This window comes from Penicillium robsamsonii (genome assembly GCF_028829455.1).
Source record: "Penicillium robsamsonii strain IBT 29466 chromosome Unknown utg000001l_segment0_segment0, whole genome shotgun sequence".
Lineage (NCBI taxonomy): Eukaryota > Fungi > Ascomycota > Eurotiomycetes > Eurotiales > Aspergillaceae > Penicillium > Penicillium robsamsonii.
In genome coordinates, this window is record NW_026643219.1 from 1,923,916 (window position 1) to 1,937,769 (window position 13,854).

Consider the following 13,854-nt stretch of genomic DNA (forward strand, 5'->3'; position numbering starts at 1 on the left):
ACAGTAGGATCATCAATATTTGTGAGATTGTTTATAATGCCTTGACTATGATTTGTCCATTTTGTCTTGTGTAATTCAATCCTATAGCCGGTGTCACTATATATATGTGCGCGCAATCTTTATCGATTGGCGATATCCTCCCTGCCTTTTTGATTCTTCTCCTTTCCACCACTCAAGACAACTCTTTTCAATATGCTGTATAGTTCTTTATAACATTTATTCTTCTTCTGTCATTTTAGATCCCTCATGTCCCTCCGCTGGCTGCTCTCCCGCACCTTTGCGCTCCTTCTTCCACTCACAGTGACCGCCACTGTTTACCTATATTTCTACCCAGTTTTCAACGGATGCGCCTTTCCTCTGCCACAGTCTACCTCAGGGTCAGCTGAGAAGCGACTATACCATAATTCAGTGATCAACACGCTTCTCCAACATTTTGGCGGTTCAACCTCAGACACAAATAGTCAACCCGCCATCTTCAGACTCCTAGTCCTCGCGGACCCCCAATTAGAAGGCGACTCCTCACTCCCTTTCCCTGAATATGAATTATACCCCCGCATGCAGACCCACTGGCGCGCCATCCAGGAAGCAATCGGCAATGCCTCCACTTCACCTATGCTGAACGAGGACGTCCTCTCAAACATCACAACCGGTCTCCAAACCCTCGCAACTGAAGACATCCCACGCGCCTTCCATTCTGGCTTGAAACGTCTCGACCTCTTCGGCAACGACTACTACCTCGCACACATCTATCGCACGCTCTTTTGGTGGACCCGGCCGACGCACACAACCGTCCTGGGCGATTTGGTGGGGAGCCAGTGGATCTCCAACGACGAATTCGCCTGGCGTAGACACCGGTACTGGAACCGTGTGTTCCGCGGCGGAGAGCGGGTCGACGACAATATCACCAGAACTGGTGCTGTGGGCTGGAGTCAGGGCGAAGGCAGCAATGCGCCGCAGTCGGAACCTCTGGGTGCGGATCGGGCTTGGGCCAGGCGCGTGATCAATGTCGCGGGAAACCATGATATTGGATATGCGGGGGACATCAGCGAGGCGCGGATGGAGCGATTTGAGCGTGAGTTTGGCCGTGCAAATTGGGATGTGCGGTTCGAACACCCACCAATCCTGTCCTTATCTGCGTCTGCTGAAGATCAGCTTGTTACCCCTACTCTGCACCTGATTAATCTCAATTCCCTCATGTTCGATACTCCTGCACTATCTGCGGATGTCCAGAGCCATACATATTCTTATCTGAATGAGCTGATCGCCAATCGACTCTCGCCGGTCGAGGACCGGTCCGCGTTTACTTTGCTTTTGACACATCTACCCCTGCACAAGGAAGATGGCGTGTGCACTGACGGGCCATATTTCTCATTCCGCGATTCTGACGACAAGGATGGTCCCAACGGTGTGCCCCGGTGGCTTGACGGTGGTCTCAAGGAGCAGAATCATCTCAGCGATTCACTCAGCGCTAGCGCGATCCTGCAAGGCATATTTGGGCTGAGCGGCAACGAGAATGCGCCTGCTGGTGGTCGCGGCCGGAACGGGTTAATTCTTACGGGCCATGACCACACGGGGTGTGATACCGTTCATTTCGTCAACCGAACTGAAACAGTCGACGACGACGATATGTCTCAGGCCTGGAAGTGGGCTGCGAAGCGCTTCAACAAGAGCCAGCACATCGACGACCCTTCTATCCGGGAGGTGACCCTCCGTTCGATGATGGGAGAGTTCGGTGGTAATGCCGGACTCCTTTCGGCGTGGTTTGATGAGGCCGCCGGCGAGTGGAGCTATGAGATCACTATGTGTCCAGCTGGCGTGCAGCATTTCTGGTGGGGGGTTCATATCCTCGTGCTAGTGACGCTGGGTGTGGCTCTGCTCTGGTTCTTATCTTGTGATGCTCAGTCGAAGACGGTTGCTCGGAAAGTCCAAGAGAAGACTCGGGATGGACCGAAGAAATAACTAGATTGTGGATTTGTTTTTATTGTATTAAATAGCATTGGATAACTGAGCGGTTTGTACTTGGATACATATATTGCAGAATATATTTTCACATAACACTCGACATGACATAGAACTGTATGATGTGACCTTTATTCAAGTCGTGCCTTGATGTCCAGATGTACAGAGATCAAGTACGTTTACTAAGGGGTCTATGAAGGGACTACGTAGAGCCATTGGTGGTCATATCAGAGTTCATATATCGGACAGAGAAGAAACAACCAGGACTAAGTCCCCTCCCATACAGCTTGCCTAAAACCTTTAGGCCAGCCCTCAAGGTAACGGGTAAGGCATTGCAAGAGGATGTGATTTAAAAGTAATACTTCCGAGAGCTGCCAGTAAAGGGAGGGGAGGAGAAAACACCTAGATGGAGGATAAAACCGGCTTTAAAATAAACAGTTGGATTTCGTCAAATGGACACCACCTGTCCAGCTCCCATTTTAATCCTATGGTCTCATATGCACCGCATTCCAGGTCCCAAGCAGATTTGAGGTTTGGTATCGTTCTTTTTCTTTAAAATTCGGGTTTTCTCTCTTTACATGACGACACCGGAGTTGGAGGCAATACGCTGAGAGAGTGTTAGCTTTGGATCGGAGATGCGACAATGGAACGGAATCCATTTCCATGTGGAGTGTATAACGTACGGGCCAGAGCTCAGCAGCTTCCTTTCCGACGGGACCGGTGATGGCGGAACCCTTCATCTCACCCTTGGCGTTGACGATAACTCCTGCGTTGTCCTCGAAGTACAGGAAGATACCATCGGGGCGGCGCCAAGGCTTGCTCTGACGGACAACCACAGCGGGCATGACCTTCTTGCGGAGCTCGGGCTTTCCCTTCTTGACGGTGGCCATGACCATGTCTCCGACACCAGCAGCGGGAAGACGGTTCAGGCGGGCACCGATACCCTTGACGGAGATGATGTACAGGTTGCGAGCACCGGAGTTGTCGCAGCAGTTCATCACGGCGCCACTGTTTGACGAAAAAAGGACCCGTTAGTGAATTGTTCTAGATCTCGAAGACGTCGTGTTTCGAATGCTGAAAGTGGATATCCAATTTTCTTTTCCCTTTCTTCCCGCCGATCTTTTCGTATTGTTGTATGGTGTATGTTTTTCTGAGGGCGTTGATCGACTTGAAATAACATGGCATTCGGCGGGCAAGAAAAGGCGCATTCGAAACAGACTAGACGATAAGGAATTTGTAGACGTACACAGGCAGACCGAGAGTCATCTTGAGCTTGTTGCCGGCGGCACCGCCACGACTGTTTAACCGTTAGCGATTTTCGTTCTTGTCGTTTCGTTGTTTTCCCAATCCGAGTCCCATTCTATCTTCTCGAAACCAAGGTGTTGTGTTGCTTGTTCATGCTTGCAAAATTCTGTATCGGTTCGGAATCGAATGGGGCCCCGGATGGAATCGCTGTAAGACTCACCCTCTCTTAGACATGATGGCTGATGATCACGAAACGAAGTTGGGTGAAAAAGGTTGGCGACAAGAGGTCGAACGTCAAGGATCCAAACTGGAGGTGTGCTTTCTCGCTTAGTGGGCAAAGTGCGTAAAATCTTGGCGTTGGTAGGTGATTGGCTGACTAGCCCCATCGAGTTTGCCCTAAAGCTAACCCAATTTGGAGTTAGTGGTAAATGTTAATGCCTGAGGCATCTACAGTATACTTCTAGGGTTCTCAAGTGTGGTAAAGTTTGGGAAGATTGCATTTCACTGAATAATACATTTGCAACCTTTTCTTTAAAAAAAAAGCTAGGCGAAAGGAAAAGCAGATAGCATATGGATGAAGATAAAATATGAAATGATTCCTTGAAAGTTCATAAAAGCAAACCGCCATCCCCGAAACGTTTCAAGGATAAATCTCGATTTGAGTTTGTCATTCCGCCACGAGTAATGCCCCCAAGTGTCAAGCAAGATGCGAGCATGCTGTTAAACCGATAACACCTTTCTGCCATTGTCCGTTGCGCCAGGTCCGATATTGTCGTCTTTGCATCACAGCCGATTACTCCTCTTTCTTGGGTTCTGCCGTGTGTTCCACGTTCTCTTCCTTGGTCACCGTTGCTGCGGTTTCCGCGGTAGGAGCAGAAGCTTCGGCAGTCTTCTCGAGGGTAGAATCGGGGGCCTCTTTTGGAAGGGACTGGGCCCGCATAGGGGACGCGGTGGAGCCCTCGACCAGAGGCTTTTCCTCAATGATTGACGCCTGCGTTGGGATCTGTTCTGAGGTAGTGGGTTCAGCGACAGTAGCAGCAGCATCCTCCATGGTAGTATCTTCATCGTGAGGAGGAGACTGGCGTTGAGAGGTAGTGGAGGCTTCCTGTTCCTCACTTTCCATAGCCATGTTATCAGCATCAGTCATGAGGGTTTCATCAGCGTGTGGAGCTTCTGGAGCGGCAGAAGGCGCCTCGGCTTCAGTGCGTGGGACATCGGCCATCTTAGAATCAAGGGCGAAGTCCATTTCTCCATCAGCCGCAGATGAGCCATCTTGCGGGGTTGCCATGCCACTATCCAGCCCAGAGTCCGGCTCGAGGTTTCGGTAGTTGACTTGGTTGCGACGACGCATGGCGCCTGGTTGGCGACGAACACCGTTGGCAGCATTTTCATCTTCATCTTCGCTATCACTAAGCTCGCCAGCCTTTTCCGTGCGTTGGTCGAATCGTCGTTGTGTGAACCGCTTGTCTTTGTTTTCATCCTCATCGAGGTCATCCATAACGTCATCGGCATCGTCGTCCATACCATCCACCATGGGGTTACGCGGCACTTCCGTCATTTGGACTGAAGGAGCGAATGCCGTGCGCTTGAGGTTCTCGACAACCTGGTTGCGAATCTTGTCTAGATATTCTCTGGTGTTGGCGTTGTCCATGTTGGAGGGGCGGACATCAAGCTGATAATCAGGAGCGAAGTACTAATTCAGTTAGTATTAGTTCGTCTGAAAGAAACAAGGATCTTACCTCATAGTAATCATTGTATGGCAGCTCCGACCCCAGGGGTTCTCCGACAAGGATACCGGTCTCATAAGCCCATGTCCGTGCAACGTTGCGCATAGTGTAGCCACCACCGCCAAGAACCAATGTTGGCAGATCAAAGCTCTTGACGAAATTGACACAGTTGGCGTGTCCTCGCATGCTGAGATTGAAGCAGCCCAGGCGATCACCCGACAGACTGTCACCACCGCACTGAAGGACCACGGCCTCGGGGCGGTACCACTCCATTACGCTCTTGATGACGGGCTCAAAGATGCTCTTGTACGTGACATCAGTGATGCCATCACGGAGAGGGAAGTTAACTGCGTAGTTTTTGCCCTGTCCAACACCGATGTCGCGAAGCTCACCGGTACCAGGGAAGTACTCGCCGTACTTGTGGAAAGAACAGGTCATGACGCGATCAGTCGTGTAGAAGGCCTCTTCGACACCATCGCCGTGGTGAACATCAATATCAACGTAAAGTACTCGCTGTTTGAAGCGCAGCAGCTCCAGAATTCCAAGAACGATATCTACGTGGATGTTAGCTTCCGAGACAGACGTTTGAAGACCGAAGCACGATACCATTGACATAGCAGAAGCCACTTGCTTCGCTCTTCTTGGCGTGGTGAAGACCACCAGCCCAGTTGACAGCAACATCGCATTTGTTGCGGTTCAGTCGCGCAGCGCCTTCCATACTGCCTCCGGCGCTGATTCCGCAGAACTCGAAGAGACCGTCAAACACCGGGCAATCGTCTCCAACGTTATACCGGCTCTGTTCCTTTGCAAAGTGGTCCATGTTGTCGGGTGTGACTTTGGACAGGAAGTCGATATATTCGTCGGTGTGGAACTGGGTCATCTCATACTTTGAGGCAGGTTTCGCACGCTGATTTTGTTAGTGGAAAAGTTAAGTAGAACCAAAGATACAAGAGTACTCACGTAGATCTCCATTTTCTTGTAGAGGCCATAGTTCATCACCAAGCTGTGTGTCATGCGTATGCGATGGGGCTTCATGGGGTGGCCCGAGACATAGGCATAGTTGCCCACATCAGAGTCGTAGAAGTAAGCGACTTTCTTGTTTTTAGACCCGAGAAGCCTATCAGAGATAGGTTCCAAAGCCATGTTGCAGAGAGCGACTGAGTGTCACTTAGTTAACAGTGGGGGAAAAAAGTGAAGTTCAAGAAGTGTAAGTGAGATCCGGGGAATGATGAAGTAGCGTTCGTTGCAGGCGCAATGCAGATATACTCCCAGGGGGGTAAATAGGCAGCGATGGCACCTATTGTCACCAGATCCCGCAGTGCGAAGATTAGGTAGTAGAACTTAATCACAATAGCAAGCCAATGTCATTGTTCATTCAGGCTTTTGAAGAATAGATAGAGGAGAGAGAATCGGCCGCGAAGGAGCGGAAGCCGACCGAAACACACACCGCCTTCGTCAGGCAAAGCTCCCACGGCTTTGCTCATCATCAGTTAACACGTCTTCGACAACCTTGTTATCTTCTCGCTAATATCACATCTGTCGGGGATTTTCGCTATCTTGTATCTTTCTTTGAATACTGTTTTGGCAACACCAAGCTACTAGAGACAAATCGACTTGCTCCGGAGCTTCCAAATCGCGATAGCTTCGCCCTCTTTACTCTCGCTTCATCAAGTCTTGTCGGATATCTCTTAACTATGGATCGCCTTAACCGGATGCTCCAGGCCGCTCAAGGCATGGGGATGGGAGGCGCTGCTCCGGGTGGTGTAAGTTAGATATGACCTCTAATCCCCTTGTTGGGAGGCATCAATGGCAACACTCTAGCCTAGCTTCACCATGTTTATCTACATTGGCTAATGAGAGCCGTGTTTAGGATACCCCAAACCTGATTGATAACTCCGAAACTGTCCACATCTCCTCCTTGGCTCTGCTGAAGATGCTACGACATGGCCGCGCCGGTGTGCCGATGGAGGTCATGGGCCTGATGCTGGGCGAGTTCGTTGATGAATACACAGTTCGAGTAGTGGACGTCTTTGCTATGCCCCAGAGTGGCACTGGCGTCAGTGTTGAGGCAGTGGACCCCGTGTTTCAAACTAGAATGATGGAAATGCTCCGACAGACGGGACGGTAAGCCTATTAGCTGATATATACTAAAGGACTCCCCCATGCTGATAGTTTCGTACAGACCAGAAACCGTCGTTGGATGGTATCACTCGCATCCCGGTTTCGGCTGCTGGCTCTCCTCGGTCGATATCAACACTCAGCAATCATTTGAGCAGCTCACACCGCGTGCGGTTGCCGTTGTCGTCGATCCTATCCAGTCAGTGAAGGGCAAGGTTGTCATTGACGCCTTCCGTCTCATCCAGCCTCAGACGGTAGTCATGGGCCAGGAGCCCCGCCAGACTACATCAAACTTGGGTCACCTCAACAAGCCTTCGATCCAGGCTCTGATCCACGGTCTCAACCGCCATTATTACAGCATTGCGATTGACTACCGTAAGACGGGATTGGAAGAGAACATGTTGATGAACCTTCACAAACACGTATGGACCGAGGCCTTGGAGATGAATGACTTCCACGAGGAGGGCCAGCACAACGTGGAACGTATGAAACAGCTTGTTCTTCTTGCAGAGGGCTACGAGAAGCGGATCAAAGAAGAGACGGAGCTGAGCAAGGATCAGCTGAAGACGAGATACGTTGGCAAGGTTGATCCCAAGAAGCGTATGTTCTTTCTCTCTCCCTTTCTTGTGACAACTATCCCCCAAAACAGAGACTGACGATTTACAGACATCGAGGACGTAAGTCAGCAGTTGATTGAGGATAACATTGTCGCCGTCTCGCGGCAGATGATTGACAAGGAAGCTTCGGTGGCACGGCAATCATCCAAAGAAGACACAAACGGGGCTGCTATGGAAGTTGATGAAGATCTCTAAAGAGGTAGAAAAGTGTGCCAATCAAACCACTTTAATTATTTCTGATTGGTTGGGCTTTATGTTACCAAACCAGACCAGCAGATGAATGAAATCTATTCAAATTTTGACGTAACAATAATAAATCCATTGTCAATAAGAATGGTGTGGGCTATTGTTGAATGTAAGTCTGTGTCTATAATTTCGTTTCATATGATCTATGCTCCACGTAATGTATATAAATCGTAACAATATGAACAATATCCACCGAACAATGGATTATCATGACTCCAATTTGACTGTTTGAAGCGAGTTGCTCAGGGCTTCGATAACATCAGAGGAGTAGATTCGCAGGCCATCAAAGGCAGCTTCCACGTCATTGAAGTCATGTTTCTCGTGAGTGTCATTTTGAGTATCGGTCCAGCCTCTATCAGGGCCCCAGAGGACCTTTTTTTGAGCATCGCGGGTTTCCATGAGCAAGCGAGTCATCAAAGGTCCATTCTTCTCTACAGAGGGCCAGGCATCGAATTCGACCTGAACTAGACCCGGCAAACGTTCCAGGATTTGATGTAACAATTTGCCACAGAAGTCGGTATAGTAATCTTTCGATTTGCGAAAGCCCTCGAATGAAGGTTGTGAAGGGTCACACTGCACAAACACTTTCAATGTGCGGACAATCTCCATGTCGTGTAGCCCCAAGCCCTGGTTTACAATCCATGACTTTGGAGGTGCAGTCCAACTTGATCCCACAATCAATTCGATTGTGGTGATCGAAGAGCGGTGGCGTCGAGGCAAAGCGCGGATTGTGGGCATGCGCAAGAAGTCCTGTACGGGGAACACACGGAATATCTGGGTTGAATAGAAGTAGTGAGTGGCTTCGTCGTGGATTTGCCTCGAGACACGGAAAAGGGCGATGCGGTGCGAGGATGGTGCTAGAGGTTTGCTCTTCTTCGCCGAAGACCCAACATTGCCAGTGCGCTTCAGTGCATTTTTCCGGGTCGGCGTGAACAGGACATAATGATAAATTCGTAGGCGGATCTCGGACGGTAGATGGAGGAAAGGAAATCGCAGTAAGATCGGAGGTTCGGCGTCTGGTTCAGAGTCGACATCGGAGAGTTGCTCCTCAAAACGGAGCATGTTCTTTTTGAACCCCATGATTGGAATGTATGCAGATGAGTTCTATGAGATACGAGCGAGTCTAAATTTGGACAGGAAGATCATATTTCTGGTAATCAGATGGTAAAAAGAGAGAGAGAAATGCTAAAAAGATTTGTGTCCCACGATCGGAGCGCAGCTTCACGGGAAAATCCTTTGCTGCGCTCTTGGTAGTGGGAATGAAGAATATCTTCGTTGGTCTCCCCAGCTAATACAACCCGGCATGCATAGAAGAAATGCTTGATAGGTCAAATTAATGTCTGGGTGAACTTTCTGAAGAAGAAAAGAAAAAAGGAGAAGACTCGGTGGCCAAGGGAGTCGATATATAAATAAAGTGCACGGATGGTTCGTATGAGCTGCCGTACCGAGTCGCGCCGACTTTTAACGGGAAACTGTCGTTCATCCCATCATTCAGGACAGTTTTGTTCCAAGTCCCAATACACAATGCTTAGTCGTGCAGTCTTGCCTCTGACGAGGCCAAATGTCCTTGCTTCTGCCGTTCGGGCATCGACCCTGTCGGCGCGGCCCTCGCCATACGCTGCTTACAAGCTTTCCCCGGGTATCCAGCTAAGGGCGAAGTCGAACAAATCGAAGGATCCGAATACTCCCAAACCAGCTCAAAAAGACTTTACCGCAGAGCAACCTGAGTTTGATACAAAAGCCGAACCTACACAACCTTCCGAGCCCGTGAGACGTTCCTTTTACTTTTTACAGAAATGAATCCCCTCTGACGTTGTCTTTCTAGGTCGAACAAGCCCCACAGACGCCTCTCCCCGATCTGACACAAGGTATTCCATCAACGCTGGCCGCAGAATTGGAAGGGCGTATGAAAAAGGGACCATTGAACCTCACAGAAGACCCTACCCAGTCAGAAGAGTACGGCACGGATGGCAGAGGAGGTGGTGACATCCCCAAAGGCGGATATGAGACATCTATCGACCGCCGCAAGGCCCGTATGGCAAATATAGTATACGCAGCCATGTTGCTTGCTGGTGTTGCTGGTATGGGCTATCTGGGACGCAACTGGGAAACCGAAGAGGAGGAGCGCCAACACCCTGAGATCCCATCTGGATGGAGCCCCGGTCTTTGGTACAGCCGTATCAAGGCCCGTACCAGCGATCTCACCAGCTACTACAAGGACCCTGCTTTCCCCAAGCTGCTTCCGGATGAGGACGCCGAGATGCGTCAGCCATACACCCTGGTGCTCAGTCTTGAAGACCTCCTTGTTCACAGCGAATGGACCCGTGAGCACGGATGGCGAGTTGCCAAGCGACCTGGTGTCGACTACTTCCTCCGCTACCTGAACCAATACTACGAACTTGTTCTGTTCACCAGTGTGCCCAGCATGATGGCCGACCAAGTCCTACGCAAACTCGACCCTTACCGCATCATCCGCTGGCCCCTGTTCCGCGAGGCGACCCGATACAAGGATGGAGAATACATCAAGGTATGCCAACTTGGATTTTTCCTCTCTTCTAATTATAGACATTGAGTGCTAATTGTTTTCTAGGATTTGCAATATCTCAACCGTGACCTTTCCAAGGTTATTCTCATCGACACCAAGGAGGAGCACGCCCGCTACCAGCCCGAGAACGCCATTGTTCTGGACAAGTGGACCGGAGACCCGAAAGATAAGACGCTGGTCGCCCTCATTCCCTTCCTGGAATACCTCGCTGGTATGGGCGTCGAAGACGTGCGTACCGTGCTGAAGTCGTTTGATGGCACTCCAATTCCCGCCGAGTTCGCCAAGCGCGAGAAGGCGATGCGTGAGCGCTTCGAGAAGGAGCTTGCCGAGGAGCAGAAGAAGAAGCCCTCGCGTGGTCTGGGCAACTTTGCTGCTGCACTTGGCTTGAAGTCTTCTGCCACCCTGAACGGCGATCAGTCACCCTCCGAGGGTCTGGCTCAGGGCAAGATGCTCTGGGATCAGATCCGCGAGCGTGGTCAAAAGAACTACGAGATGATCGAGTCGGAGATCCGCGCGAACGGCGAGAAGTGGCTCGCTGAGATGGCAGCCGAGGAGGAGAAGGCCCGCCAGGAGCAGATGCAGAGCATGAAGGGCTCCTTCACTGGCATGTTCGGTGCTGGCTCCAAGGATCAGTAATCGACACGAGCCAATTACTTTTTCTCCCTGTCTACCAGATCATCAGGGGTTCGTTCTGATCATTAATGAACGAGTGTAAAATAACGTTTGGGGATTTGTTTTTTGTACAAAATTTTAGTCAGAAATTTTAATAAGAGAAAGACTGAGATTGAACTGATATCAAGGTCGTTGGGCTTTGGATCCCAGGGTATATTGTTGAAATAAGAATCTAAAAGTATATGAATGATCTGATCACGTTAGGTTCACATCTTGGAAGACGGAGACATCCCATATTCCTGTCATGTCAAAGGGGAAACCGTCCATCGTTCCAAAAGTATTAGATATCGACATCATGTCGTCAACGATATCGTTATTAGTTTGGGTCTCAGGCAGCGATATCGCGGCCGGGTTGACCAGCCCGCTGTCTGCCATGGTGGTGGTGAATGCCTGGTCCATTGTAGCACCGGTTCCGGGAAGCCGGTGCATAATGCGTTCACAGTGATCCAGACACATATCTGCTACATCCCAGTCTTCTTCTTCCCGTACACGACGTAAGACTGAGCGCAAGGTTTCGACGTTAGAAAGACAGGATCGTGCAACTTCGCTGTCGGTGGTCTCAAATGCACAACGAACCAGCAATGTTGCCGTTGACGTGAGGTGAAAGGCGCTATCTATCAAAATAATTAGGAAAAAGAGGAATAGTCAGGGAGAATACTTCCAACGTACAGGGTAGCCAGAACTCTGTGAAATTACCCTTTCGCAAAGACGTCATGAAGGCAACAATCTCCTCTGCTGACCTTCTGCATTCCGTTTGGAAATAGCGACGTGCCTCGGTGTTTTCCGTTTCGGAGTTGTTGACTTCCTGTCAGGTTGTTAGAGATCACTCTTTTTTATTTTCCCCTCTATGGCTTACATTTAGTTCAACCCGACTGACAAGCATTTTGACAGCTAAGAAAGCCAATTGCAAGCTGCTTGCTCCATAGATTCGTTCTCCGGTGTGAACTGGGGGGCCTCTCAACCAATCCGGTAGGGAGTCTTCCCATATGTCTAGATCTGTTCGTATTTGCCTGAGTTTCTTGGATGTCTCCCGTGCGGGTTTGTGTTGCAACCCATAGACCAGTGGTAAGAGCTCGCCCAAAATCTCGGTCAACCTGCACAGATAGATGTGACAGTGTGCTGCTCTCACGCGTTCTGTGGTGCGGAGGTTTGATGGGACCAATACGTCCACGGTAGGTAGAGGCACGTCGTATTGGTTTTTGGAAATCTGAGGTGGGACACCATGACCAAAGCTCCCCCTATTTATTGTCAGGTTTGTTCCAAGCCAGAAGAAAAACAAAACTATCTTACCAACGATCGTGAATCACAACTCCCCACCATAGACGAATCCGCTGGTTTTTTTCTTCTGGCGAGAGCTTCCAGTTGCTAGGATCACGGTTCAAACCAAGGCAATTTGCCAAAGATAACATGCGGCCACAGCTGACGGCGTTGCCGGTCATGGAGAAAATGGGTCGTCCAGTCAGGTCGATAAGTGCAGCGCTGATTGTGTCCAACCCGGGGGCTGAGAATTCCTCATGCAATGCGGCAACGGTCATGTTGATCGCATATCGAACGTCGGGTTTCGGATGGCACGCAAGTTTTTGGGTATGTTTCCAGTATACGAGGGACATAGAATAAACTTGACACACTAGTGCAGCTGGTGGATCGTGTAGGTCTTCGGCGATGTATGATTCCCAGAAAGATTCTCCGTCGAAGATCGGAAAAGAAACATTAAAACGATCAATGAAGCTAGAGGGGGAAATATTAGGAGGGTATATAATGAGGGGGGGAAGTCAACGGTCAACATACAGTCTCACTAGGTCGTGTTTAAACGGCCCGAGTATTTGTTCGAGGACCTCCTTCTGGTTCTCACCAGGAGGTGTTCCTTTCCGCATACCTTTTCTTCGCCGCGAGATTGTGGTGTAAAGCACTGGTTTCCGCGGATCACTAGAGTAGATATTGTACGGGTGGCTCTTGGGCTCTTCCGATAGACTCGTCCGCTCTGGAGGCATGTGTTTTTCGATGACTTGGGCATCTTCAGCTACCATAGGGCCAACAATGAGAACCGACTCATTCTGGTGATCGTCCATATCTTTCCGTCGCGGATCACTTCCTCGACGTCCACCCGAGGAAGTCGTTCCATGGGGGCTGGGCCCATTGAGCGGCTGCCGGGCCGGAATATTCTGACCCATGTGGGCTAGTTCATCGGAACTGCGCTTACGCTTCTGACCAGGCATGGCATCCACAATTCGAGGCCCGGGCCATGATTTTGAGTCCGGGGCACTCAAGATCGAAGCATCCGCGTTGGCCTCCTCTTGATAGTGACAGTCGGCACCTTGCACGCGACATAAGAGACAGGATTGACCGGGGATATCCACAGTACATCGAGATTTGCGCTTGCGACACAAGTCACAGGCGCGGACCTTGTGGGAACGATAGGGTCGGGCGCCGGCATTGAATCCGGGAGATGGGAGCTTGGAGGAGGAATTGACTTGGGCTGGTGCAGGTGACATGATTCGTCCAAGTATAAGGAAGCTATGCCGATTGCTAACCCAGGGAAAGCAAAGGATGATTTGGAGATTTTGGTCGGGGTGATTTCGGAGTTGGCAGATTAGCGGTTGGACAGAGTGAGGGGTATGAGCACGGAGGCCTGCAAGTTAGGGAGAAGAGGGCGAAGATCAAATTAGAAGCTCTCGATGGCTATTGAGCTGTATTTCAAACCTACATGCACATCATTGTGTACAAA

At 50.2% G+C, this 13,854-nt stretch overlaps 7 protein-coding genes across 7 annotated transcripts; 3 read left to right on the forward strand and 4 right to left on the reverse strand.

Moving 5' to 3' along the window:
- Positions 1–246: 246 nt before the first annotated feature.
- N7447_000763 (uncharacterized protein) lies at positions 247–1,959 on the forward strand (the record flags this gene model as incomplete). Its single annotated transcript, XM_057225039.1, has 1 exon — positions 247–1,959. One exon carries the CDS (start codon positions 247–249, stop codon positions 1,957–1,959), a length of 1,713 nt encoding a protein of 570 aa, XP_057089055.1.
- A 371-nt stretch (positions 1,960–2,330) lies between these two features.
- On the reverse strand, positions 2,331–3,529 carry N7447_000764 (60S ribosomal protein uL14). The gene is made up of 4 exons (XM_057225040.1): positions 3,425–3,529; positions 3,206–3,256; positions 2,643–2,967; positions 2,331–2,566 (listed from the first exon to the last, which is right to left on the reverse strand). Exons 1-4 carry the CDS (start codon positions 3,436–3,438, stop codon positions 2,534–2,536), a joined length of 423 nt encoding a protein of 140 aa, XP_057089056.1. The 5' UTR covers positions 3,439–3,529; the 3' UTR covers positions 2,331–2,533.
- Positions 3,530–3,997: 468 nt separating this feature from the next.
- Positions 3,998–6,074, reverse strand: rpdA (histone deacetylase RPD3; the record flags this gene model as incomplete). The annotated part of the gene is made up of 4 exons (XM_057225041.1): positions 3,998–4,897; positions 4,944–5,485; positions 5,538–5,838; positions 5,892–6,074. The coding sequence occupies 4 exons, from the start codon at positions 6,072–6,074 to the stop codon at positions 3,998–4,000; spliced, it is 1,926 nt and encodes a 641-aa protein (XP_057089057.1).
- A 447-nt stretch (positions 6,075–6,521) lies between these two features.
- On the forward strand, positions 6,522–7,934 carry N7447_000766 (proteasome regulatory particle lid subunit RPN11). The gene is made up of 4 exons (XM_057225042.1): positions 6,522–6,694; positions 6,802–7,055; positions 7,114–7,649; positions 7,716–7,934. Exons 1-4 carry the CDS (start codon positions 6,626–6,628, stop codon positions 7,859–7,861), a joined length of 1,005 nt encoding a protein of 334 aa, XP_057089058.1. The 5' UTR covers positions 6,522–6,625; the 3' UTR covers positions 7,862–7,934.
- Positions 7,935–8,119: 185 nt separating this feature from the next.
- Positions 8,120–8,992, reverse strand: N7447_000767 (uncharacterized protein; the record flags this gene model as incomplete). The annotated part of the gene is made up of 1 exon (XM_057225043.1): positions 8,120–8,992. The coding sequence occupies one exon, from the start codon at positions 8,990–8,992 to the stop codon at positions 8,120–8,122; it is 873 nt and encodes a 290-aa protein (XP_057089059.1).
- A 444-nt stretch (positions 8,993–9,436) lies between these two features.
- On the forward strand, positions 9,437–11,093 carry N7447_000768 (protein translocase subunit TIM50; the record flags this gene model as incomplete). Its single annotated transcript, XM_057225044.1, has 3 exons — positions 9,437–9,679; positions 9,738–10,439; positions 10,503–11,093. The coding sequence occupies 3 exons, from the start codon at positions 9,437–9,439 to the stop codon at positions 11,091–11,093; spliced, it is 1,536 nt and encodes a 511-aa protein (XP_057089060.1).
- A 231-nt stretch (positions 11,094–11,324) lies between these two features.
- Positions 11,325–13,621, reverse strand: N7447_000769 (putative C6 transcription factor; the record flags this gene model as incomplete). Its single annotated transcript, XM_057225045.1, has 5 exons — positions 11,325–11,743; positions 11,799–11,934; positions 11,986–12,367; positions 12,420–12,857; positions 12,918–13,621. 5 exons carry the CDS (start codon positions 13,619–13,621, stop codon positions 11,325–11,327), a joined length of 2,079 nt encoding a protein of 692 aa, XP_057089061.1.
- Between the last annotated feature and the right edge of the window lie 233 nt (positions 13,622–13,854).

Excerpts from the sequence above, each read along its gene's own strand:
- N7447_000766 (XM_057225042.1), top strand. The coding sequence starts at position 6,626 with ATGGATCGCCTTAACCGGATGCTCCAGGCCGCTCAAGGCATGGGGATG. Across the intron at positions 6,695-6,801 it reads GAGGCGCTGCTCCGGGTGGT|GATACCCCAAACCTGATTGA; the intron begins GTAAGTTAGATA and ends AGCCGTGTTTAG. Across the intron at positions 7,056-7,113 it reads ATGCTCCGACAGACGGGACG|ACCAGAAACCGTCGTTGGAT; the intron begins GTAAGCCTATTA and ends AGTTTCGTACAG.
- N7447_000764 (XM_057225040.1), bottom strand. Across the intron at positions 2,968-3,205 it reads ATGACTCTCGGTCTGCCTGT|TGGCGCCGTGATGAACTGCT; the intron begins GTACGTCTACAA and ends TTCGTCAAACAG. Across the intron at positions 2,567-2,642 it reads AAGCTGCTGAGCTCTGGCCC|CGTATTGCCTCCAACTCCGG; the intron begins GTACGTTATACA and ends ACACTCTCTCAG.